This window comes from Agelaius tricolor, unplaced genomic scaffold (assembly GCF_023055355.1).
Source record: "Agelaius tricolor isolate 1412-34295 unplaced genomic scaffold, bAgeTri1.0.p SCAF_6, whole genome shotgun sequence".
Classification (NCBI taxonomy): domain Eukaryota; kingdom Metazoa; phylum Chordata; class Aves; order Passeriformes; family Icteridae; genus Agelaius; species Agelaius tricolor.
This window is the reverse complement of record NW_027269266.1, coordinates 20,502,412-20,527,812: the sequence shown is the minus strand read 5'-3', so window position 1 is coordinate 20,527,812 and position 25,401 is coordinate 20,502,412. Positions and strand designations below refer to the sequence as shown.

The following is a 25,401-nucleotide window of genomic DNA, read 5'->3' as shown; positions in this document are numbered from 1 at the left end:
TTATGTGCCACAGATCGAGCCAGATCTCACTGCTGTATGTTCAGGTAAATTTATAAACAAGCTCAAGAGGCAGCAGGAAGACACACATGTCAATACACAGACAGGCAGCACTTCCTCAGCTCAATTACACAGTGAAATGATACAGGAATTCAAAGGACAGCCAGTGCTTTGCACCTACTGCATGGCAAACGTCCAAGGTGTTAATCAAATACAGAGTCAATGGAACTTGCATCATATTTTACAGTGTTATCAGTAAATTACTCTGCCCACCCCTCCAAAAAATTTAACATTAAAATAAATCCCTTCAAAGTCATCTGAATTTTGTGCAGTAAGCAGCCTCTTGTGGCTTTATACAACTAAGTAAAATATGAGAACCTAGCCTGAATGGAAGTAGAAAATGAACGTGCCAAAACGAGTTTCATTACACACGTCTGATGTGCAACACATGAAATCAAATAGATTTACCTATTGATGCAACTGTCAGCCAGAAAAAAATGACTGCTTGGCTGTTTCTCCTATAAACAAAAAAGCCCAGCCTAAGAGAATACTGCTTCACTTCCCTCAATAACACAGTCCTCTTCACTCTGCTGCTTCTTCACCCCAGGGATTCATTTTTATCTGACTACAGAAAGAGAAATCCATCATCCAGTAAAAGGAATTAGCCCATTTCATTTCACTTTCCTGGAATACAACCACAGATGCTCAAAAAGATAGAAAAGCAATGGGTTTTATAGGAAGACAAGGGCTGGGTACCATTTATCCTGCACCAAGGTGCAAAAAGTCAGGGTTGTTCTGAAAGCAAGTTACTGTACATATTACTTTAAATCTTAGGAAGGGAATGGCTGATTTTGTGTCTTTTCAGGCAGGTATGCATCTTTTAGACTCTCTGAATAGTATGCTAAGATTAAGAATGTTTTATTCCATCATTATGATCAGCAGGGGAAATAATTTTAAAAGCTGAAATGTATCTCAGGAAATGCATAAAAAACTCCAAACTCAACTACTTGCCACATGCAGCTGGTGACAAATACTGAGCAAAATAATTCTGAGTATAAATCATAATTTAAAATAGCTCAATACAATCGTAAATGTTCCAACTTTAACTACAGTTAAAGAAATATCTCAGAAACATTTTGGCAAAACAAAGAAACCAAACATTAAGGTTGGTTATTAGGGATTCTCAAACATTTTGAGCAAAACCCACTTGTTGTGTGTTACCAGCTCCAGCTTTTCCATCATGTGTCTACATTCTGCATTGTGTCATGAGAGCTTAATCCTTCAGCAGTCAAACTGGGCACATACCAAAATAAACAGACCTCTTTTGCTCATTTATATTCCCACTGAGTCTGCAGGCAGGGGAACACAGTGATGCATATCACAGTCTCACCCTACATACCCATATCAGAGCCTAGGAGAAAAAAAAATCTCTATCCCTGTATCATTTTAAGATAAAGCTATAAAAAAATCAGAGTAAAGCTGCCTGAAAAGCAGCAGCCAGGTCCAGGTCTCAGCCATAGAACCATGGAATTGTTTAGGGTGGAAAAGACCTCTGAGTCCAACCATTAACCCAGCACTGCCAAGCCCACCACTAAAACATGTCCCTAAGTGCCACATCTTTTAATCACTGCAGGGATGGGCCAGAGCCAATGCATTCACCCCACACCTGCTCACCCACATTCCCCAAGAGTCCATCACAGCAGTGATGCTCTTCCTTCTGTGGGGACACCACATAGGTCAGAGATTCCTCACCTTCTCAGGGGACAGAAGAGGTAACAGGGCTACATTACCTCAACAAACAAGTCCTTTTGAAATAGCAGATAACACCTGTAGTGTTTCCCAAGTTCTTCAAGTACAACCTCTTCCTGCCATGAAGTAATTCAACTGTCTCTATAGTTCAAGAAACAGAAGCCTGGACTGGAGGTGTCAAATCTCAATAGTGCTGGAGAATATGGAAATTATTCCACTCTCAGCAGGGAAAAAAAAAGTCAAATTCAAACAGGTGACAGAGGACTACTATAATAGTAGAAATACTCTCTGCATATGAATTCTCATCCACACTCTAGTTGCACATACTTTTTGTCAGAACACATTTCAAAGACCTTGCAGAAGATGTTACAAGGCAACAGGACAAAGCCATACATAATTGTTATAACTCTCAGTACTTATTCAGAACAAGCTGTTTGTAATAGAGAATGCAGTGTGCCCAGTAATTCCAATTTATTATTCAAGTACTATTAAAATCATTGAAGTATATATTTCAGATTTGCAGGCAACTCTACTAAAATGAGTATTTCTAACCAATCTACATTTCATAACACATTCACTATTAATGCAATAGCTTCAGGGAAGGGTTTTGCTTTGTTTTTAAATTTCTGTTTGTTCCACTGACTGATGGGACATCCAGTGACTCTGTTGCCTTAGTCCAGTCTTACTGAAAGCTGAGACATATGGACTGACTGTCATCAGATACTCACTGTGATTTTACTAAAGGATTTTAGTAATTAGGCACAAGCTGAAATCTATACTGTTTTCTCATATTACATAGACTCCAATAAAAAGCTTACACATGTATAATGTCTGGAACTTATGGTAATGCATAACTGAGCCATTAGCAGCACAAAGCAATAGCCTTTCCTTGAAGAAGGCTGCCAGTGAAAGACAATACCTGCAGTGGCATGGCACAAGTGTGAATATTTCTTCTACATTTAGAACATGTTTTTATTCCTATCAGCTGTTATTATGCTTGTCAATACCTAAGCAAGCTATTGAGAAATGAGGGAACCCTCATTTTAATTTATTACAAATATTCAGTGAAAAAAGGTAATTTTCAGTACCTAAACAAGTTAATGAACCTGGAAGATGTTCAGACATATTTTCTTTTTTTACATAGTTATTCTGTCCCATGACCATCATGGTATTCTCTGCTGGAACAGCAGTGTTGTCTCATGTATTATTGACTAACCAAAGTTTTTAAATAAAGATATCACATGTACCAAATCCCTCTTTTACAACTTCTTTATTATTATTGGAAATTCGATTATGAAAACTTCATTAAATATGTCAAATGACACAAGGCACTCTGCTTCACAATGGATAACTCTAAATGGAAGCACTGGCTGAAGAAGTATATTTTAAGGGTGTTTACCGAGTTATTTTATGCAATATAAAAGCGCTTAGGGCATTTGGGGATAAAAAAGCTACAACGAATAACATCAAAGTGGCTGGAAAAATATGTGACATGTATGAAGTAGATTATTTTGAGGTAGAGTAGTTCCAACAATTGTAAATAAACTATTGTAAACAAACTAAACCTAGAGTAGTCCAAAATTCCATTCATTCCCTTCATACTGTTTTATTAAAGTTTTTTAATAATGATAAACAAAAATGAACAACTTATCACATATATTCAGCATTGTTCTCAGACCATCATAAAACTCTACCTGACAGCATATTTTGCTTGTACCCCTAGGAATGAATTTGGTATGGATACCAAAGAAGTAGCACAACATTGAAGTGCAAACAAAACATCAGATTAACAAGAACCTCATCTTGCTCTGGTGTATGCAATGTGCTACCTGTGCACTATGGTCTCAGCCCCTTTCACTAGAGCACATGGCAGTCCGTAGCACTTGGATTCAGAGATCTATGTACATGTTCAGCAACATCAGTTGATACTTTCTGCTTATCTTTATTTACACACAGAATTAAAAGAAAACAAAACACCACTTACTTGCTTTTTCCTTTGTATACTGTAGCATAGGACCCTTCCCCTAGTTTTTCCAGTTTTTCATATGAGTCTGCTTTTCCAAACTTAGGGCTTGTAGGCTAAACAAAACAAAAAAGAAGACCTTTCAGCATTGCACCCGTAACATTAACTGAACCTTTAGAGACCAAATATCATTATCAAGGCTCAAAGACATGCTGGTTTTCAGTAACCAACAGAAAAAAATTAATAAGGAAAAAACCATTAATATTTGTTCAACAACCCGGATGGTAGTTGCTAATATCAACCATACAGTTACATCACTGGATCTATCAAAAAGATTTTGTTCTTAACCAAAGAGATGGTTCTGTTTTATTTTTCACATATATGACTTCATAGAGGAAAATAGACCATTAACAACTAAAGCATTCTTGTCTATGTTTAGAGATCTAAAGAGCATCCTTAATCTGCCCTACAAAATCAGACTAGTAAAGCTGTTTAATAATTTTTTTCCTTACTTACTTTTTTAGACTAAAGCCCATCCAAAAACATTGCTCTAAGTAGTCAGTGTCCCATTAAATCACTCATTGTTCAGAGAGTGGTCAAAATGCTATAGGAATGCATCTTTAATGATGACATCTTCTGAATTTTGGTTAGAGTCTTCAGATGTGGATATAAACATATCATACTTTAATGTACATTTTATATGGTTGATAAAAGTCCTGTATCCTTAATATTTGCAGCCTAAGTGAGGAGTCAAAAACTGAACCAAGCTAAGGAATGATTCTTGCTCAAAGGGCCAGACTGCTCAGCTGGCCTTTGTGATAGACTGATACTTGCCCCCCCTTTACACAGTCCTAACAGAGAATAAATCAACTCTGCAAAAACAGAAATTCACCTGACATTAAAAGTCTCCATTCTGAAATTCGGAGAAAATGTTTGTCTTTTTTGAAGTGCATCCTCTTTTACCACATTTCCCCATTTTCTAGTTATCTGGAAGGAAACAGAATTTTATTTCTTCTCCAAGATCAGATGAACACTGCAAGAAACTGACCTGCAGCTGCCCTTAGCCACACCTACATATGTTTTAGACTGCAGTGCTCAGATATCCTTCCTGTCCTAAACCAACCAAAAGATCATAGAGAAAGCTGGGAGTCAGCACTATACTCAAATCACACACAGTGAATGATTTGATAATACTCTTGCTAACGCTACAGAGAAAAGCAGACAAGCAAACCCAGCATGGTTAATGTTGAATTCAGCTGGGATGAGCCATGTGCACCTGTACACATGGTACGCTCACATTTGGGATCCTATGTCTGATTTACAAAAAGTATCCATGTATCAGTCTTTTGAAAGGAAGGAAACATTACAGTACAGGGCACATCTGTGTATAAATTCTTGCTAAGCCAGGGTTGAAAGTTTTAAGTCAACTGACCCTAAAAATTACCTCTATTTAAATAGGCAGAGGCATCCAGGTAAGCTGACATGGTGCCTCATAATTGGCCACCACACCCTATTAACCATTAGCAAGAAAATGCAAACATTCTCTTTATTCAACTATTCTTCATTTGTCTTATGTAAAAATTCTGGCACTTTGGCAACTATACACCTTTTTTTGATATCAATATTCCAGCTTTCTATTCAATGGCATAAGGGCATACATATACATGTTTGCAAAATTGAGCCCTTTCACCTCCCTCCAATACAAAGAAAAACCTATTATTATTTTGCTATCCAATTCCTAAGTATTAGTAGATTTACACAAATTTGTCATAAGGAAACTCTCAGATCTTTTTCCTGCTACATTATTTGGAGCACTTCATTATAGATAAGGCAGTAATAGTCTTGGTTTCCACTCTGTGCTTAAAAAGGCATTCTGCCTGGTTAAAAAAAAATTAGGATTTTTTTTTTTTAATCACAGCTTTATTATAGATGTCACTAATAGAGGTGACTAAAATATTTATTCAAGTAGACTTCTCATTGAACTATCCAATTATGGACTAATACAACATTAAAAAACTTCAGAAAAGAAGTGGTTAGATGTTTAAATGTCTTGCATATAATGAAGAGGGAGTGCAAAGTATTTCCCAAATTGCAGGCTGCAATGAACACACAGTGAGTAGCTTTGTTTGGAGTGGAAATGCTGCCCTAGTTAACAGTGAATAGTTCACTGTTGGCTTCCTCATAACGAGGGAGAGAAAGGACAGGGTGCATACATGTGTTTCACATCCATTCCTATTTTCACACTGAGATTTGCTTTTATTCTCTACCTCTGGAAACCATAATCTAAAGGTCACAACAACTTGTAAAGCCCTAAGATCTTGATAGGAAACAGGATGCCTTTAATCAATTGCCACACAGTAAATCATCAACAATAATTATTCCTATAACCTCGAGCTCATTTCTCCGTAGTCCAGCTGCCAGCAGCACAGACTGGATGTCATGACTTTTGACTCATTTTCCTCCTGGAAGTGCTGCATGCACCATCCCCTGCCCAAAGCCCCAGCTGGCACCTTCCCCTGCCCAGCCCACAGCACCTCTGCAGTGCAGCTCAGCTCTGCTCCGACAGCACCATCACACTGGATTGCCCAGTTCTCCACTGTGAGATTTCCCTTTGTGAGAATGGACATCATTTTACCTTCCATTTGTAATCTTTAAAGGCTTACAATTCTTGAAGGCATGTGGTGGAGAAAAGCACTTCATGAGATTTTATTAAAAAAAATGAGGCAAAAGAATATAAAATAACAATATAAATAATTTTTTGATACTTCTTAATGAAATGCCAAAACACTCATCATATTGCAATTATTTTAGACAATGAAGCGACAGCTTCACCATTTCCCCAAAACTTTCCCCATTTTTTAAAAATAAAATCTCATACACTATTTCAAATTTTAATTACAAATTAGGAAGTTCCAATACTACTTATATTTCCTTTTATTTCTGGATTATAAAGGAGGTGAAGACAGAAATAATGCAAAAATGCATAACTTTTCAAAACCTAAGTTTTAAGCTTAAATGAATCTAAATAAAGGAATCAGAATAATTTGAAATTCTACATGACTGCTGAAAACTATAACCATTTCAGCCTACTTTCCTTTATTATTACAGTCCCTCATACATATGGGTATTTTTTCAGCTTCATAGATATGAATTTCATTATTCAGATTCCTCCACATTAACCTGTCCTTTTCACCCATTTCTGTTTAAAAAATATTATTTGTTACAGAAAGGTTGGTGGCTTTTTTATTAAATGCTAATATTTAAATCAAATCTGGAAAATCCAATTTTAAGTACAATTTTTTCTTCCAAAGCATTTTATTACTTCTGGTGAAATACATGGGAATGTGTATACTCAGAGATTTGTGTTTGTTAAATCACAGGAGTCCCTTACTCTGCCTGACTGAAATACACATAGTGAGTGAGACATATCCAGAGCACATCAGATGTGCTTGCATCAGCCACTGACAGACATCACAAGCAGCAGACTCACAAGAAATTCCCTGTATTTTACATAACTGGTGCCATCCCCCAGTTTGACCCAGACAATATTTCTCAATGGAAAAGAGTACTGGTTTTAGCTGAACACATGTATTTTGCTAAGTTTTTTCAAAGCTTCTCTTTGAGGATCTAACCTTACAATACTTCTATAGCTATTATTTTTCCATTTCTCTTGCTCCTTCTTACTGCTTTTTAACCCTCTAAAACACCAACAGAGAATCACAGAATTATTTAGCTTTGAAAAGATTTTAAACATCACCAAGTCCAACTCTAATCCCAACACTGCCAAGCCCACCACATTTGTCCCCAAGCACTACATCTACACACATCTTTTAAATATCTCCAGGGATTGTGACTCAGTCACTTCCCTGAGCAGCCTTTTCCAATGCTTGGCAACCCTTCTACGTACTAAATACCATTGGGACTACTTATGCTTAAGGAAGCCTGTTGCTCCATGTTAGAGCTCCTCATTTGCTACAAAAAAAAAAAAAAAAAAAAAAAAAAAAAAAAAAAACCACCAAAAAAACGACTTAGAAAGCTGAGAAAAAACCCCCAACACCTAAGTGCATATGTGACCAAGACTGAACTACCTAAAAGCAAAAAGTTAAATAGGCAGTAAAGAACCAGGCAGCAAGAAACTGATACAACTGGAAAACTCACTGCAAAGTGAACTTGCACGCTCTGGAGAAATCTTTCAAAGAACTCAAATGGGAAAGTTTAATTAATTACGGAGACAAAAGAGAGTAAAGGTCCTCATGCCTCTGAAGAACAGTCCCAAGTCACTCTGAAAGTCAGCACAGGTTGTGGTAGATCATGTTATCCCCAAGAGGACATGGGCAACTGGAGCACAGAACAATGCAGATCTTTCCCCTCAGGAAACTCACTGGGAATTTTACTTGTTTGCCTTCACGTTTCACTTTCCTTGAAAATAGTTTTCATTAGGTAACTTTCTTATTATAAGCCTACATTTTTCCCAGTGCTAGATCAGTTCAAGAGCACCACTGAGCACAGAAGTGAGCATTTTTAGCAGCATGGCTTGCAGTAACCAAGATTAGATAATTTTTTCCCCTCTGGTTAAGGAAATACAGATCATAGTAACAAGGATAGAGAGAGTATGCCAAAATGTTGAGTACAGAAATAGAAGAAGCTAGTAGTTCAAACTGACGTGAGAGTATTAAAAATAACAAAAGAAAAAAGAAATGAGAAGAAACTGTGTTTTCTGACCACATAGTTTCAAATGGCTGTTTCATTGATACAGCCTGTAGGAGAGATAATAGGTTTAAAACAAGGTCTGGCAGTGTGAATCCTTGCACTACATTGCCACATGAATACTTTCTCAGAATTTTTCAAAATCTGTGTAATAAAGAAGGCTTTAATGGAAAATTACACAGAAAATCACCTGACTATTCCTATAGAAGCTGTGTGGGTTATGTTCTCATGCATTTTTCATAACTGCAGAACAGCTTGTGAATGTCACACTTAACTGCCACACTCCTGAGTCTAAGTTTTAAATAGATCCTTTTCTCTTTTTTTTTAACTGGGGGATATTAAACTTCAATATAAAGCTACCATCAGGAGAAAAATATTATTTTCACAGTACCTCTGTAAACTAAAGAAAAATCAAAAGTGAATATCTGCTTTGCTATACACCTGAAAAGAAATAAATTGATTGCTAGAAAAACTTGAAAGAAAAATACAGGCCAAGAAGCTCAACTGAGATTAAATCACAAGAATGACAGATAATTACTTTTTAAGCATTTTGTCTTCTTTGTCATGAGAGTAAACCTTCTTTCACAAAACCAGATGCAGTTTCCACACTAATTGCAGGTTGCATCCTACCTATAATAATAGGCCAATTTGACCATATCTTGAAAGTGGGACTGTTTTCTAGGGCAATGTTCAAGGGATACAAAGATGTTCAAGCATTCAAACCAAGCCTCAGCCTCAGTTCTCCCACTCTCTGATCCCATTCTGCTGCTTGCATCTTCCTAACCCTTGAACACACAGCCATAAATTAAGAGCAACCTGTGCTGAAGCAACCACAGAGCTCCCTGTGAAGGGTGCAGTTTTTAAAGCTCTTGACTTGTTCTCCAGGCTATTAGAGCACAGGAGCTGGCTCAACTGCCACATTTTATCTGCCTTTTCATCCAGAGAGTATCCTTTAGGTTAAGGATTTATTAATGCTTCCTTTGTGCCAGTAAAGAACACTCCACTCTCTACACCAAGCTCTGAAATTATCCTACCTCCATAAAACACATCAACCAGGAAGGATGCAGCTCCCCTAGTAATTTACAGGTTCCTAACTGGAGAAGGTTGCCTACATCTGAACAGGAAGAGAGGCAAGATTGGCACAGCAAGTGATTATTTTGGTAGACAGAAATGATGCCTAACTTTCAGGGAAAATCCTGACTTTAGAGTCTATTTTAAAATTAGATTTCTTACACAACTTATTTTAGATGTGCTAACAGGATCAGTAGGATCATTATAGGATTCTTGCTTTTTTGCTTGTGCTTTTTGGAGGAAAGTTGCATGTATCAGAAGTGAAAATTAATAAAGGTTACAGAAAGAGAAGAAAGGCTGCTCTCCCAAAAAAAGTACAGTCAGTGCAGTAAAGCACTGCTTATTGCAATTATTTTTATTTGAATATTTGGGGGGTTTACATTTATCCGAGTTATACAACATTAGTGTTTTGCTTGATTTTGTTTTAAAAAGTAACTGACAGGTAGGAACATATACCTCTGCATGACACTAAAATTCACCACCAGGAAGCTTAAGCTAATTCAAGGAGAACAAACTGATGTGTATCACTACATAACTAAATCTTGAGCAGATGGCTACTTTATACAGCTTGCAATATTCTATTTATATATGGTGCAAAAGTACTATTTTAGTGTATAAAATGTGTACTCTGAATACACCAAAACTTTACCTTGCACTGGAGAGTTTGATCATGTGTCTAAAGAGCAAGGATCTCAAAATTTTGAGATAATTAGAATCAAGCCATCTTTTAAAACCAGCTGTTTGGGGCAGAGTGGCACATGTTTGTTTTTCAGTTGTGATTTTTTTGTCTAGTTTATTATGTAGTATTAACTTTTTTCCATTTGAGAAAAGAAAAGCATTTTCTTGCCTTAGTAGACAAAGAACTCAGCATGAGAATTTTAGAAAAATAGATATAGACAGGGACAGAGATGGAAAAGTATGCACAGCTATAGTTATATGTATATTTTATATATATACACACACAACACATATATTGTGTTGGGATGGACCAGAGAAAAGGTTTGTCAAGCCAAATTCCCTTTAACAGTGGCTGACAGCCAATGCACAGGTAGGAAAACACCTCCAGGTTATCCACTACTCTGTTGTGATAAAGAAATAATTCTGTTTTGCTGGAAAAGTCATCTCATAGCAACATACAATTGCAATCAGCATAAGCAGTTTGGAAATCACTCCAATAGATGTTTTCTTATGTTCAAAGTAAGTAGAGAAGGTGGGAAGATTCCAAGTGTAAAAATTTTTTAAAAATTTTGTCGAACAAGAAGAAACAAACAAAAAGTTCTAAATTCTGTCTGTACACTACTGCACTAATTAACAGAACAGGAATTCTACCAGGTTGCAACAAGGTGTGACATTAACTGCAGAAAAATATTTCAAGTTCAAAAGAAAGAGATTTATTTTCCAGGTGACAATGTGTGTGAGGATCATGGAGCTCCAGCTTCCCCAAACCTCTGTGTGTTTCATCTTTCTCATCACAAAGTGCAGTGCATTTCAAAAGTATGGACTACACAAAATGGGCAACACACCACCTGCAGAGTATTTTGTAATCTTTACCAAACACTGAAACTGATACCTGTCAGAGAGGTGATAAAGCTGCTGAGATTAATCAAAACTGAAACTGACACCCCAGGGCATTATAAACAAGGTCCTTCAGGTCACATCTTGAAAAATGTTATTTTTCTGAGACAAATAAATGACTTTTACTTGAGCAGAAGCAGTGAGTGATATGGAAACTGCAAGCCTTGGCCATGTACCTTCTGTAAGACATCATTTCCACACCTGATGGCTACAGAGGACTTCAAATGATGAAAAGAAAAGACTAATGGAAGTCTAACTCTAATTCTGTTCCTCTACTAATCAAATAGAGAAAGAGAAAATTGAAGGTAGCATATCTCTATCAGAATATCTTAAAATAAAGCTTACAGAAAGCAGAGCCAAAACTGAAAAATAACTCCACAGCTATAGCCCATATGACCCAGAGGGCATAGCATGTTCAAGAATATTTACAGAAACTGAAATGCTTGCCCAGACTGGTATAACCTATACAAGAGAGAATTTCCAGAGAACCAAGTATGAACTCAGTAAGGGAGAAGATGCAGCTGACTTGGAAGAAAAAGATGTAATGATCAGAAGAGCAAGTAGCAGGGGCATCTGCTAGGCAACCCTAAACCCTTTGTTAATTCAAGTATAATTCAAAACCACAGAATGATACATTTCTGCAACTAACCACATGGGTATCACTCAATAAAATGTGCATCAGGGCATCTACTGCCTGAAGCCATGTATTCAGGTCCTGGGAATAGGAATAAAGCATCTTGCTCTTGTCTCTGCCTTGGATGGCTGAACTCAGGTCTGCCAGGCAGGACAGGTGTGACCTGATCAGCAGAGGGCTAACACCACCTTTTGCTGTGAACTGCTCTTTCTTCTTCATTGGCATGAACACTTTCATTATTCCACATGCTCTTCCTTGTGAGGAAAAGTCAAAAATTACTAACAATGCCTCCAAGCAAAAGAAAGAACTGAGTCCACCAAACAGAGCTATAAAAATCAGAGAGAATTGCAGGAAGTTGAGAAATAAGAATTGTATTTGAAATTCCTTTGCACCTCCTGTATCCAGCAAGTCTGTGTGAGTCACTGTGGATGAAGATTACCAAAAACATATGTTTAGCTAGGGCTCTAAGCAGCAAAATGCTAGTAGAGGAAGCATTAATGTCATTTACATAACAAAATACTGGGATCATAGGAGATTGTATGGATGCAGTAGAGTGCTAGCCCTCTGGAAAAGAAAAACATACCAAAAACACAGTTTCAAAAACATCTGCTTCAAAATTCTGGAAACAAAGCAGCTGAAACCCTTCAATGTTAACAGGAGAATGTCAAAAACTTTAACAGAAATTAGTAATAGTTTCTAAGAGGAACAGCAGAGATGAGGAGTGAGTTAATACTACTAAATACTTAAGATTGTCCCAAAAAAATCAATTAAATTAATAGTTGTCATGCCAAAAAATAATCAGGCATCACAAAGAAGCGAACACAATGCAAATAGATTTTTCCATTCCTAATGATTGTAAAAGCTTTAAAGTAAGAATTCCTTGTCATGGACCCAGATGGAATACACTGGAGACATCTTTGGCAGCAGCTATATAATGCCAAGTGATGGTAAAAAAGCAAATTTGTTTTTGCTACAGATGGTTACATTTTAAAATGTAACCTTTTCTAAAAAGGACAGTCCCCTGGAGAGGTGACATCTTACCCACTAAATTCACACGGGTTAAGCACAGCTCATCTACAGAAAATTAATCTCCTGCCATTTCTGTCAGAAGTCTGACAAGCTTCAGTCAAACTTCTGTAGGGAGGACATGATCTCCAGAAGATAGAGCAAAACAAAGAAAAGAAAGAAAAGAAAAAGGAAGAGGCAATCAACTTTTTAAATTTTTTCCCACCAAATAAGATTTGAAGTGTTACATCTATTCTACTTAGATCGGTAGTTTTCATCTCAAAGGTCACATTATTATGGATTTTTCTTCCCAAAGCGTAACAGAAATAGTTTTTCAATAATTTTGAAGGTCTTTTGGGGGAAATCTGTTCTGGGCATTAGTCATTAAAGACATGACATTTTATTTATCTAGTTTCTTTCAAAATACTTGAGAATAAAACTATTATGATGTGTTGCCAAGCCCTTCTCAGTTATTTTTCTCTCTTCCCTCTCTCTCACAGAGTTTCTGACAGGGAAATGAATGTTATTTTTACTACTTGATTTTACAAAGAAAATTATAAAATGTAAACAAAATCCATCAAATCTGATCTGTTTCTCTAAAACTGAAATCTAAAAATCAAAAAGACAATTCATGTGGTTTCTTAAACTTCATGGGAAAGAATTCCTCTTAACAAATAAGCAATCCTCTGCCAAATTTGCTGCATAAACATTATAGCAGCTGTAATGACATACCAGGATAAGGAGAGGAAAATGCTTAGAAATCCTATAAGGCACCCTAAAAACCATCTGAAAGGAATTTCATAATCATATTCTTTTTCAAGTTCTATTTTCTGATCCTATTTCATTAATAACACTACAAATATATATGGAAAAACACATTTAATAGCAGCTTTGACATTTTTCTTTGTTGCTTGTATGTAAACAACCCCTTCTTAAGCAAGAAAACATTTATCTGGTGCCTCTAATTCCACCACCATTTGGCACATGCAGGGGTATCAGGACTGTGCACTTACAGAGCTGGGGCTGGAGTGCCTCCTGATTTTAGGTGATTCCTTCCCTGCAGATGAAGTTTTGAAGTTAATGCAAGCGTTGTTCTCTGAGTGAACCCTCTTCACTTGATTAGCTGGCTTCTCAAATGGATCAAAACTACTCTGTGTCCTCTGAACACGAACTTTTTTATCCTCAGGAATTGTATCCAGAGGTTTGATCACTGAATCCATTCCCTGGCAGTTCCGTGTAGACATCTTTGTGACACATATCTGAAAAGAAAAAACATCATTTGTTGACTCTAACAGGTATTAAAAAAACATCATTTGTTGACTCAACTGTCGATATCATTCCATGCACCAGCCAGCATCAAAAAAGGCACTGAACTTTATAAGCATTCACTTTCTATTTCTATGTTAAAATAAAAAAACAACACATGCATTTTACATAGAGGACACCCACATCACAATAGTAACTATAAAAAGCCTATCTTTGTACAATGTACTGAAAGATCCTGGAAAAGGAAGGCCAAAGAGGGACATACATAAATTCATACATTTGTGTTTTCTTGTACAATGTGTTCTTGGCAACAATGCCACTTCTCTCTCCAATCTCGCCACAGATATCCACAAGCAGTATTGATTTCCATTTGTTCAAAATTGGATGAGACTAAACTAAAATAAATGATGGTAGTTTGTATGTGCACTGGCTGGTGCTGGCTTTCCAAAGATTCAATACCGGTATATTATGGTATTTTTAAATAATGCTTATACAGTGTTATTATTATTATCACCATATGTCTCAGAAAATCAAATCAGTAAATCAATTCCCAGGCTCTGAAACGTGAGACTGCAGCCTAATGGCACACTAAAGCACAGAAGTTCAATTCTTTGTTACTGTGAAGTACGACTCTGCCAAGCTCCAAAGACTGCCACTTGCTGCTTGAGCTATCAAAACCTGCTGTGGTTTGTTCAAAAGAGCTAAATGAGCAGAACAGCACCTTTAGATACTCCAGTCATGTACATTTCTGGTTTTCATTTCAATACATATGACATTTTTTTAAATTACACTGTTAGTGAGGGGTTGTGTTTGAGGCCTCAGTTTCTGTTTTGACCCATAAGAGACTTGACTTTTTACTAGGAAAGAAAAGAAATAGTTTCAGCTTTCAGGCTACAGAGAAAAGTTATGAAGTGTGATACAAGCAGACCCAAGAGACTCCCTAAATCGTAAGACAATCAAAGTAATCTACAATGTACTTTTTCCATGACATTTGCATGTGTTTAAGGCTAGACAGTGTTAATTTGCTGTGAATTGACCTGTTCATATAAAATCTAATATTCCATATATTAACAATTTAATATTTAATAATCTATACTAATTTTTGAAAACTTGTTATCCTAAACCAGTTAATATTAAAAAAAATAATAATAAATTACCAATAAATCAGGAGTTCTCATTCCTAAAGCAAAGTATCTTCAAAAACTTCTCAAATAAATTATTCTTTGTCATTTTTCTAGAGGAATTTTGTGCCTTGAAATCCAACTTACTCCAATTGTTTAGAGAAATACTGGGTGACTATACCTTGTGGTGTTTGGTTTGTGTTTTTTTTTTTTTTTTATGATCCACTGTAAGAGTAGATGAAAGATTTCTTTTCTACATTAAAAATTTAAAGTATGTTTCCTGCACTGTGCCATCTGGCCAAATGATCATATACCAGGTCAACTCTAATGAAGGACATCGCTACTGTCACAAACCAGGTATTACAAGGGTTTGCATTTCTTCTCACTAAAGTGATTTCTCCAAGACCAGAACTTCACCAAGTTATAACTTCCTTGAGAAAAGGAAAAATTCCCCTTCTTTTCAAATGATAATTCTTTTTTGGGTTTAAATTAAGACAATTATGTAATTTTGGTCTGTTACTTCAGAGAGAAAAGATAAACAGCTGCAGCACAAAGAGTTTTTAATTAGTCTTCTTGTAAAACTAATTGGTTTCTTTTCCTTAAAAAAACTCTCATGCACTGACATGTGTCCACATACTTCCCACTATCATCTCCATGTTCTTGCAATGCTTGCTACCAACTAAGATGTTTTAAAATAATGTAAATTGGAATCACTGTTAATACAGCAGCTTAATCAACATGGATGCAAATAAATCAGCAATCAGTAATAATTATTTCTCAGCATTTGAAACCCTGTGATCTAGAAAACAGGGGCAGGAGATATGGACAAAAAGTTCCAAAGAAGTACTTGTCTTCCTTTCAGGTTAACAAGGCACCTGTAGCAGATTAAAATATTTGGAATAAACAGCTTAAACATACTATAGATAATAATGCCATGAATGCTGCTTCTGTTTTCATTTTGCACTGGAAAATCTCCATGTGTATGTCTGTCTTACTTTTGTCTTGGCTGGAAGCAGTAACAGCTTGGAATTAGATTTTGAAGGGAGGCACTTTAGCCTTCAGGCCACCTGACTGAATCTGGAGTAGGATAAAAATCCCCATCATCACCTTATAATAGCCACCTTCCAACTTGCAAATGACTAAAACCAAGACGAGCACTGACCAGCTCCCCACTCAGAAGGCAAACACCTTGGGGGATGCACAGGCATCACCTGTGGAAAAGCCTCAGCACTGCAGACAAATGCCAAAGCAGAGGCTGCTCACCCAGCCCATCTGCCTGTTCTGCAACTGCAGTACATCTCCTGCCAGGCTGACAAGGGCTTTAATTCATCACTTCTCTCTCACCGATATCAATATTTCCTTGGCAGAAACAAAGCATTCTCTCCAAATGGCTGCTGTGCACTGCGGAAGCCAGCAAAGCTAAGCTCGTGCTGCTGTTGCAGGGTACACATTTCCAAACTGTCTAACCTGCCTATAAAACACTGAAGAGAAACAATATTTAAGCATTTGTTTTACATTCTGCCATTGATAGGTCAAGTCCATTGACGGGCCAAGTTCAGTCTGAGAATCTGTTCTGTAAAATCTGAAAGGACCAGGTCTAAAACGTCAGCACTGAGCACTGGCTGTAACCAACTAAAGGTCATAAACTCATTGGTGGTTTTTAGAGCACTGGCTGCAACCAACCTAAAGAGCCAAACTCATTGGGGTGTCAGGTTTCCCTCCATCAGCAAGGTTAAGCTACCACAGTAGAGCAGATTTTGCCCCTGGTCAGCAGGAGTGCTGACCAGCTGCTCCTATGCTCCAGCTAAGGGTACAACTTATTCTGTAGTGCTTATCATGCAAAAAAGCAACAATTTGCTAAGCAAAATTGAAACATAACTTATTTCGGAAATCTTCCTCTGCATAAAAAATGATCACAGATTTCACCAGCTTGACCACACCATCTTTGTGAACATTATGGATTTGAATTTTTTTGCTCTAATTCAGCCTTTTAAATATAATTTTCCTTTGTACAGCATAACTGCTGCTTATAAATTTTAACTTCTCAAAGGATATGTACAAATATTTAGCATCAGAAGGTGTTAGACTAGGAAACCAGTGTCTACCACCTAGTAGCTCCTTCTTGTTGGTAGTCAGGAGAAGCCTATCACCTTCTCATTTCCATATTTCTCTTTGCATATGAGAATTAAGGACCATTTTCTAGTTAAAGCACAATATTTATCATAAAGAACACTGGTTCATTTGCAGAATCTTTTGGATGCTCCTGGGTGATCCTCTGGGATAGCAAGACTTTCCCTCTAAGTACATTCTGCCACCTCTATAACCAGACTTTTCTTTTCACCCCATTTCATTTGTTCTATTTACATAAGTCATAGGTTCTTCAGATGGGCACTATTCTTTTACACACAGAACAACCCTAGTCACCTCAATGAAGGTCCAGAAAGTTATGGAAACTCTCTCTTTTTCCAATGCAGCCTCAAAACTGGATTTTTTTTTAATATCTATTTAGGTACCATTATCAGAATAAAAAACAAAGTGATACAAGCCATTACATATAGGAAGTCAATATCTGTGATCCATTATCCCTCCCTAGTTATGCAATGCTGTAAGTATAACAGTGTAGCCCAGTTTAACACTCATTGAGATGCTGTAAATGCTACCAGAGTCAAAAACTGGTGCTGTGTGAAGATGTGATATTCAATGTCACCTTAACTATTAAAAGTACTGACCTCAAGTGCATGTAGAGACAATAAAAGTGGCACCTTGTTTTGTCATACACAAAATTACAATTATGATTTATAAAACGCAATCAAGAAGAAGAAACTCTCAGTATGAATATACTGTGCATTTAAAGAAACCTCTGTCTAGCCAACTGCATAAGTCATTAAGCAGTTTTAATTGTCATTTCTTTCAAACAAGTAATCATATAAGTAAACATTAAGGTATATCAATGCTTGAAGTGATTCTTTCCCCTTCAGGAGTTACTGCCATGATTTTGTGCTTCTTCCACCACAAACTACGTTCAACATGAAACTTTCTGAGGGATAAACTATTTCCAAAACTATTTGGCTTTTAAAAGTAGGGCAATGGAACCACACTTATCTCTTTCAGATGGGGTATTTTTGCCAGCAGATCCCATAACTATGAGGAACAGAGGTATGGAATCTTCATTTATGCTTTAATTCTTCTTTACAGGAAACAGGATTTTAAAATAAGCCAATCAACTTAATACATGTAACAGCTATAAATTATTACATGTATAACAGGGAATACACAAAAATACCTGCATCATGTATGGATTGCTCCATAATCAATAAATAAGAAAATATTACTATCCTTCCAAACCTCATATCAGATATAAAAGGCTCAAGGAATTCACTGGACTATTCAACACTTCCAGCCTAGGGCATGGTAGGTGGCCCCAGACATGAAAAATAAGAGAGGAAATAGCTGCTTTGTCATTGAGGTTCCCACCTTTCAGAAATCTCAGTACCTCAGAGGACCACGATGAAAAATGGATGTTGGCAAAAATGCCAGGAGAGGGGCTGAGACAAGGAGCAGATGATAAAAAAAAAAATCTAGATGGGAAAGAAGACAAAACAATGGGAATTATATGTGTGGTATTCACACCAGAAAATTTCACATGTAGAACATTCATCCCCAAAGTCTCTGCTTTGATTCTAAGATGAAAATCATGAAAAGGCTACACTAGACTCCAATACCAGTCTCCCTTTAAGGAGATTTGATTTTCTACACCAAAAACAGAGCAGTCCTACAGAAAATAATTTTTTGTGTTTGAAGTTACTCTTTGGAATAACACTTCCAAAGCAGCACTCAGAAACTGCCCAGGCACTTGGTATCTTGTAGGAAAAGATTTAATCCAGAAAACAGCAATAATCATTCCTGCTCAGTGAGGCAACAGTACTATAGCTGAGAGTCCCTGATCCCAAATCTGATTTCCAGATCTTGGAAAAAAGGTCCCTGTCAGCCCAGGTGTGCTCCAAGATAAGCACCTCTCCATGAACATCCTGCCCATTATATTTTTCACATATGGATCCTTAATGTCAATATATAATTGTACCTCCCCATGTTGTCCCACATTCTGCTGCCAAGCTATACACATTCTTCATACTCTGATTACTGAAATAAATCTACTTCTAAAATTTGCTCACAATTATTTACTCAGTCTCAACTGAAAAACGTAAGACAAAATGAGACATCATGATGAGACATTTGGCCACTTAAAACCTACAGCACCAACAGCCACTTTGCAGCTACATGAAGAGCTCTTCTTTACTTTTAAAAGGAGACGCAAAAGGAAGATTTATCTAGAAAATAAGAACATTCATGTCAGTTTCAGTAATTACTTGAGCTATCACCGATTCTGGCAATGTAAAGCAAAATAAAACGCAGCACCACAAAAGTTAGTGTAGCTTATATTAAAAGTTATTTTAGTGTTTGTCCTGGGTTGACTATATGATGCTTTTATCCCAAATCGCCTTGTTCTGTTTATGCTGAATCATAAGTTTTGCACCTTTAAGCCTTGTTCCAGGGAGTGAAGGAGGGGAGAGGAGAAGCAGCAGTTTGTTTTCAGACACTGCACTCCTCCTACACATTCCTGCTCCTGGACTGTGTTGTCTGCAGATGGACAGACAGCGGGACAGAGCTCTCTTTTGCTTTTAGTTAGTTTAGCTAGCTGAGGCAAAGAACTTCCCTGGACTGTTTTTTTTTTTCCTTTTTTTCCTTTTCTTTGGACCTCTTGAAACCTGCTTTGGACGGAACACCCAGAAGAGCACCAGCAGCTGCACCTGTGGCCACCAGGCCAGGCCTGGCCCGCGACATTTCCAGCACCGGAGGGACTGACCAGAGACTGAGTGAGCTCAGCTGCAACCCGGGGAGGGAACCTTCTCAGTTTGTCATCTCTTTTGGAGCAGCAAGGGGTTTTATTGTTTAATATTGTTTAGGTTTTATTGTTTAATAAACAGGTTTTTTCCACCTTTCTCCAAGGAGGTAGTTTCTCCCGGACCGGTTCGGAGGAGAGGCCGATATAATCTGCTTTCCTACCGGAGCCCCTTTGGGATTCTCTCCCAAATTTGCTCTGAACCAGGACAGTGTTTCTATGTGGGTTTTTTAATTTATTTAAGGTAAAAAGAGCCAGAATATTCAAGAAAGAGCTCCTCATGTTAGAACCCCAAAAAAGCACACCATAGTTTATACTTTGTAGCTTTCTTAGTTGCAGATCAGAATCTGAAGACAATCTATGACAGACAACAACACAGCCTGGACGTGCTCCCTGCTCCTCCTGCCCAATCTCCCAATCAATTTGAGAAGATCCCAAGGCTACTCTAGGATAAAGAACCTTAGCCATCATTATGTCAGTATGGACCATGGGGCTACAGCCTCCACCCTAACATCATGGTACTTACCATATCTCAAAACATAATGTCAGCATTTAGCCAAATTTTTTCCCCATAAAGAATACTGCTGAAGTTAAGAGACTGAAGTCACAAGAAGAGTAATTTTGCTCCATGTGTAAAGTTCCATAATAAGCCCCATTAAATAAATAAAAATCACTATCATCATTCATGGAATCATTTTTAAATAAAGATGCCTCTTTGAATCACTTTAAAATCTCATTTCAAGCAGTACTCCTTAATCTGCATTTGAGATTAATGTGAAAATAATTAATGGTGTATCAGATGTAGTTATTGCGATACAGTTTCAATGCAACATCTTTTTCACTTCATCACTGTCACCAAAATTAAGAGGTCCCAAAGAAACAGGATTCTTAAAATTAAAGGTTGCTAGACTAATTAATTTACTGTTTAAAGTCATATAGCATTGAAAGAGTGAGACTGATTAGTTAAACCGTGTAAGTACTTTATAGTCTTACAGTTCATGAATTTTAAAACAGTCATGAATGACCAGGAATTAATCACCTGTTGGGGCACTTAGTAAAATATAGACTGTCCCATAGCAGTGAAATTTATTCATATGAGTAGAGATATCCTCAGTAACAAAGACCAACCAATTCTGGCAGAACAGGTCAGACATCCTACCACACAAAAGAAAAGAAGCTTAAAACGCTTGCATAGTGTGAAGACACCCTGCTCTGGAGCTCATCACATCTTTCAGGAAGATGTATTAGATCTGGGTTTTAATTCTTACATTTAACACTACAAATGCTTACTTTGGTCATCCAGTGGATAGAGACTATGTAAAATATTTTTTAAATTGCTAACCATCTACTATTTTCTATTGGTTATTGCCACTGTGTAAATCTGGGGGGGAAAGTGACTGGCTGGGTAAATACCAGAGTGGACATCCAAAGCTGCTACTGAAAAATCTGAATTCCACCCCTTTGCACCATTCCAGGACATGTAGTACGAATGGACCAGATAGAGGGAAACCCAAGATCAAGCATGCAGCAAGAAAAACAAAAATTAAAATTACTGAGTATTGTGAAGTAAGGAAGTCACTTAACCTCTCCACAATTCCATTTTTCTGTTCACAACAGTGATTCTGCCCCTATCACAAGCAGAAACTGGGAGTGCTAATTAAGTCTGCAAAGCACTTGGGCTTTATAAAGTGAAAAGTTATGAAGATATAGATTATAATTTGTAGAGCCAAAACCCACTGGAAGCAGTGCAACAATCTCATTTTTACAGACAATAAGACTTAGCAGTTGCATTTAGCTGAGAGATGTATAAAAAGATATGGTTAGGTGACTACTGGTTCAACAGCTCAATTGCTTAGAAAGTAAGTCTGCCATTAATTTTCACTGGAAAAAAATCCTATCTGGATACAAGCTTTTATTACCTTTTATAAGCATGTTATTTTTTATCATGCTTTGGTACCATGGCAATTGAGAACACAAGTCATCTGCAGATTTTGGCATCCCTGGAATTTGACATTTGCTACTTATAAAACACAGTTTGGGAATGTTCTGGAGTATTATAAGCAGCTTTGTTCAAAATAAAAATGCAGCTATCTGCAGATTCATTCTCTTTGCAGAACAAAGCAATAGGGAGGCTCTTTCTCATTTTAAACAAAAGACTTGCCTGCTTCTTCTCAGTCCATCTGGTAGCACTCTCCATCCTCCCCAGCAGAGGGTCAGCAAATGACTGCTGCACCCACAAGCAGAAACATGCACAGGTTGAGAAGAGAGCTCAGTTGGTGAGAACTCTACAATACGGGAAAAGATCCATGAAGAGCAAGAGATGAGATAAGGGAGCGGATAAAATTGTGAAAGGGGAAGTAGAGCATGTAATGCTGCACGACATCACCAGCCAGCTCATACCAGAGCTACCAGTGCAATCAGGCTCATACTTGAAAGAGGTCCTTGAACACACTCACCCCTCCCTGTAATCACCTACACCAGCCCCTTGGTTTGAACACTTGATGGGCACAGCTAAAAGAAGCTGAAAGAGAACTTGAGTAAGAGAGGAAAAAAAAAAAAATAGGGAGGTGGTAGAAAGGAAGGAAGATGTAAGGAAAAAATGGTTGTAAAATAAGACTCTTTTTTTCCTCTCCTGATGGCCTCTCTCTGGGTCCCAGAACTATAATTAATATTCTTGGGTAATATTTATTTAACTTTAATTCGCTACAGAGATTGCTAGCAATTCTAGCTATGAGCTAGCAAATGCAACTGGAAACAGAGCTCAGAGACTGGAAATGGTATCTGGGGATATGGTATGCTCCTTGCTGTACCTACCACAAACTTACTCATACACCTCCCACAGCCCATCTCAAAGGCACTTGCCCAAAATGGCCATTTTATTTCCAAAGTCAAAGCTGATGTTAAACCAACTGTCATTGTCATATGGAAGAAGGCGAATATAAAAAGGTCACTGAAGTGCCAGATGGGAGAATTTTTGAACTAAAAGCTCTGACATTAATTCTCTGTGTTTGTCTGAAAGACTGAACTCAATGAGCTGATTAAATGTCTGTGCTGAATTGCCAAGTGAGAAAAAAGTCACTCTCACATAAAAACCAACTGATCAGACCTGGGGTAGGAATCCCAGTTGCATCAAAATCAGAAAACATTTTTACCTGCATCAAGAAAAATAACATTTTAAACTAGAAATTAAAACTGATTACACAATTCTTTCCTTTCACCACCAACACACCAAGAACTGCAATACAGAACATATTTATTCTGCTACCTTGTCTTCTAAATATCAGCATAATTTCTGAAGCAAGCACAGTCCTGAAATTAGGAATTATTGAAAATTATTTTAGGAGCCCTCAACGTAGTAAGGAGAAGCTGAGAATTTCTAATTTTTTTTTTTCTGTTCATAGCACAGCCTAGCTTCAGAAAAGTGAGTTTCTAATCCCTTAAAGTTGATGTTCCTCTCCTTGCAGAGAAAAAAGGTCCAGTTTTCAAGAGAGTCTAGATAAGACCTAAATAGATTTTAGGTCTATAAAAGCCTACATATGTCCTCAAAGCAAAACTCTGTTCTGTGACAAGAGACGTCAGGAGGAGTCACCTAAGGACAGGGTCTTAGATAAAGGTCACACCAAAGTCCTGACAGCCTCTAACGCTCATGAAAAGAGACAGAAACTCAACAGAGCTGATCTAAATGGGCATTTTGCTCTATTTCTGTACTGATGCCCCAAAATACAGTAACGGTGTTAGCAATAAAGCCTGGCAAATAAATTCTTCTACTTGCACAGTGTTCACATTTGTCACACTGGTATGTAACACAATGTGCCATGCAAGCCTTTCCTGAAATGGCAACCAGGCTGCTGCTTCCATTAACCTGGATCCAGACTTGCTGCATCCAAAAGGAGGAGGGTCACTCCTCCAAAAAACCAAACAGGAGGACACAGTTGAGGATCAGCAGGGCTATCAGTGTGGGAGAGGCAGCTTCCAGTGCCAGGCACGAGCCAAGGGTGCCTTGGTAACGAGAAAGGCGGTGGAGAAAGTGTCTGAACATAAACACTCCCCAGAAATTGTGACAGGTGGTTTTTATACTCTTTTACTTAGTTACCCACTTGTATCTGTTGTCTATCCTCCTCTGTAACCATATGAACAGGATTTAAAAATAAAGATAAAAAAAATATTTTCAATCCATTTTCCATATCAGCCTCCTGCTCCAACAGATGGCTACATGTGCCAGTGCTAGTTTTTACAGTTTTCTTTCCATAAGTGCATTATTAGTGGCTTTGGGAGAATAGTATATTATGTCTTTCTGAGTTTACAGGTTTATAATTTTATTCTATCCTCCAAAACTCCCCCTGATCATGAAGTTATCAAAGGCATATCCATAAATGCAGTAAGTCTTCCCACTGCCAAGTTCAAGTGTGAGAAATCTTGAGAGACTTGACAACAAAATGCCTATTCTTGCTAGATTCTGAGGCTGTCAGTAAGGTTTTTAAGAAAATAAATTGTAAACAACTCCATGCCTTGAAAATAGGTTCTACCCAGTTCTTTTAGGCTGCTTTGCCTATCTCGAGCAAGCCTCTTGATTCTTTCACAGTTATCGTCAAGTACGTCAGACTGAAACTAAAAAAAATGTCCTCTTACAAGCAGGGACTGCAACAAAAACATTGCTGTGGGTGAGATCTGGTCATGTACCTGACAGTCTATGACTTAAGCCCAGCTACTCACACCTTGCACATATATGCTCTTCACATAAATGCTGAAGAGCACTTTTTAAATTAAAAGATGAAGGGGATAGGTCATGTAATCATCCTTGTGAAATATACACATTTGCAGGTAGAAAGTTTTTTTGCAGTTATCTTTTGTCTGGTGTGATGACAACCTTCATCGCAATGAAGCAGCATGCATGTAGCATGATCATTAACAAATCAATGCCACTCTCACATTAGCTTCAGCAGATGTTTTAAAAGTGCTTTGCAAGAAATAATTCAAAAGTAGAATGGTAAATTAGTTTGGCACTTGTTCCTTCAGAACATTTCCTTCATTAAAAAACATCTACTTGCTTCATTCCTTTCCCTGTTTTCTTCATTTTACTTCCTTTCTTTTCCTTTTTAACTATCTTTAGCAAAAGCCAAATAAACTAGGTAATGGGAGTTGCTTGCTTCATTCTGCTAATGCATTTCAAAGTTTCATTTTTAGCACCAAGAAAGAAATCTCTCCTGCTTTTACTTGCTTCATCCCTGAGGTCAACAACCCTCCAGGTTGAGAAATGCAGCATCCAAGGCAGATGAAAGTCACAAGGAAAGGCAAGCTCTCTGAGTATTTCTAGATCTGTTCCTCTCATATTATCTTCCAAACCACTGCATTTGACAAAGTGTCCTCTACCAAATCAGCACAGGATAAAGGTAGAGGCAGAAAAAAGCTTCAA

General features: G+C 37.4%; 1 protein-coding gene across 7 annotated transcripts in view; it reads right to left on the bottom strand.

Moving 5' to 3' along the window:
* Window positions 1-25,401, bottom strand: part of CDK14 (cyclin dependent kinase 14) — a 346,858-nt gene that overhangs the window by 248,499 nt on the left and 72,958 nt on the right. For all 7 annotated transcript variants that reach the window (XM_071428970.1, XM_071428969.1, XM_071428973.1 and 4 more), the window contains 2 exons: window positions 13,715-13,960; window positions 3,731-3,825 (listed from right to left, as the gene is read on the bottom strand). In XM_071428970.1, coding sequence (XP_071285071.1) covers window positions 3,731-3,825; window positions 13,715-13,960 — 341 coding nt within the window. The remainder of the gene's footprint in view (window positions 1-3,730; window positions 3,826-13,714; window positions 13,961-25,401) is intronic.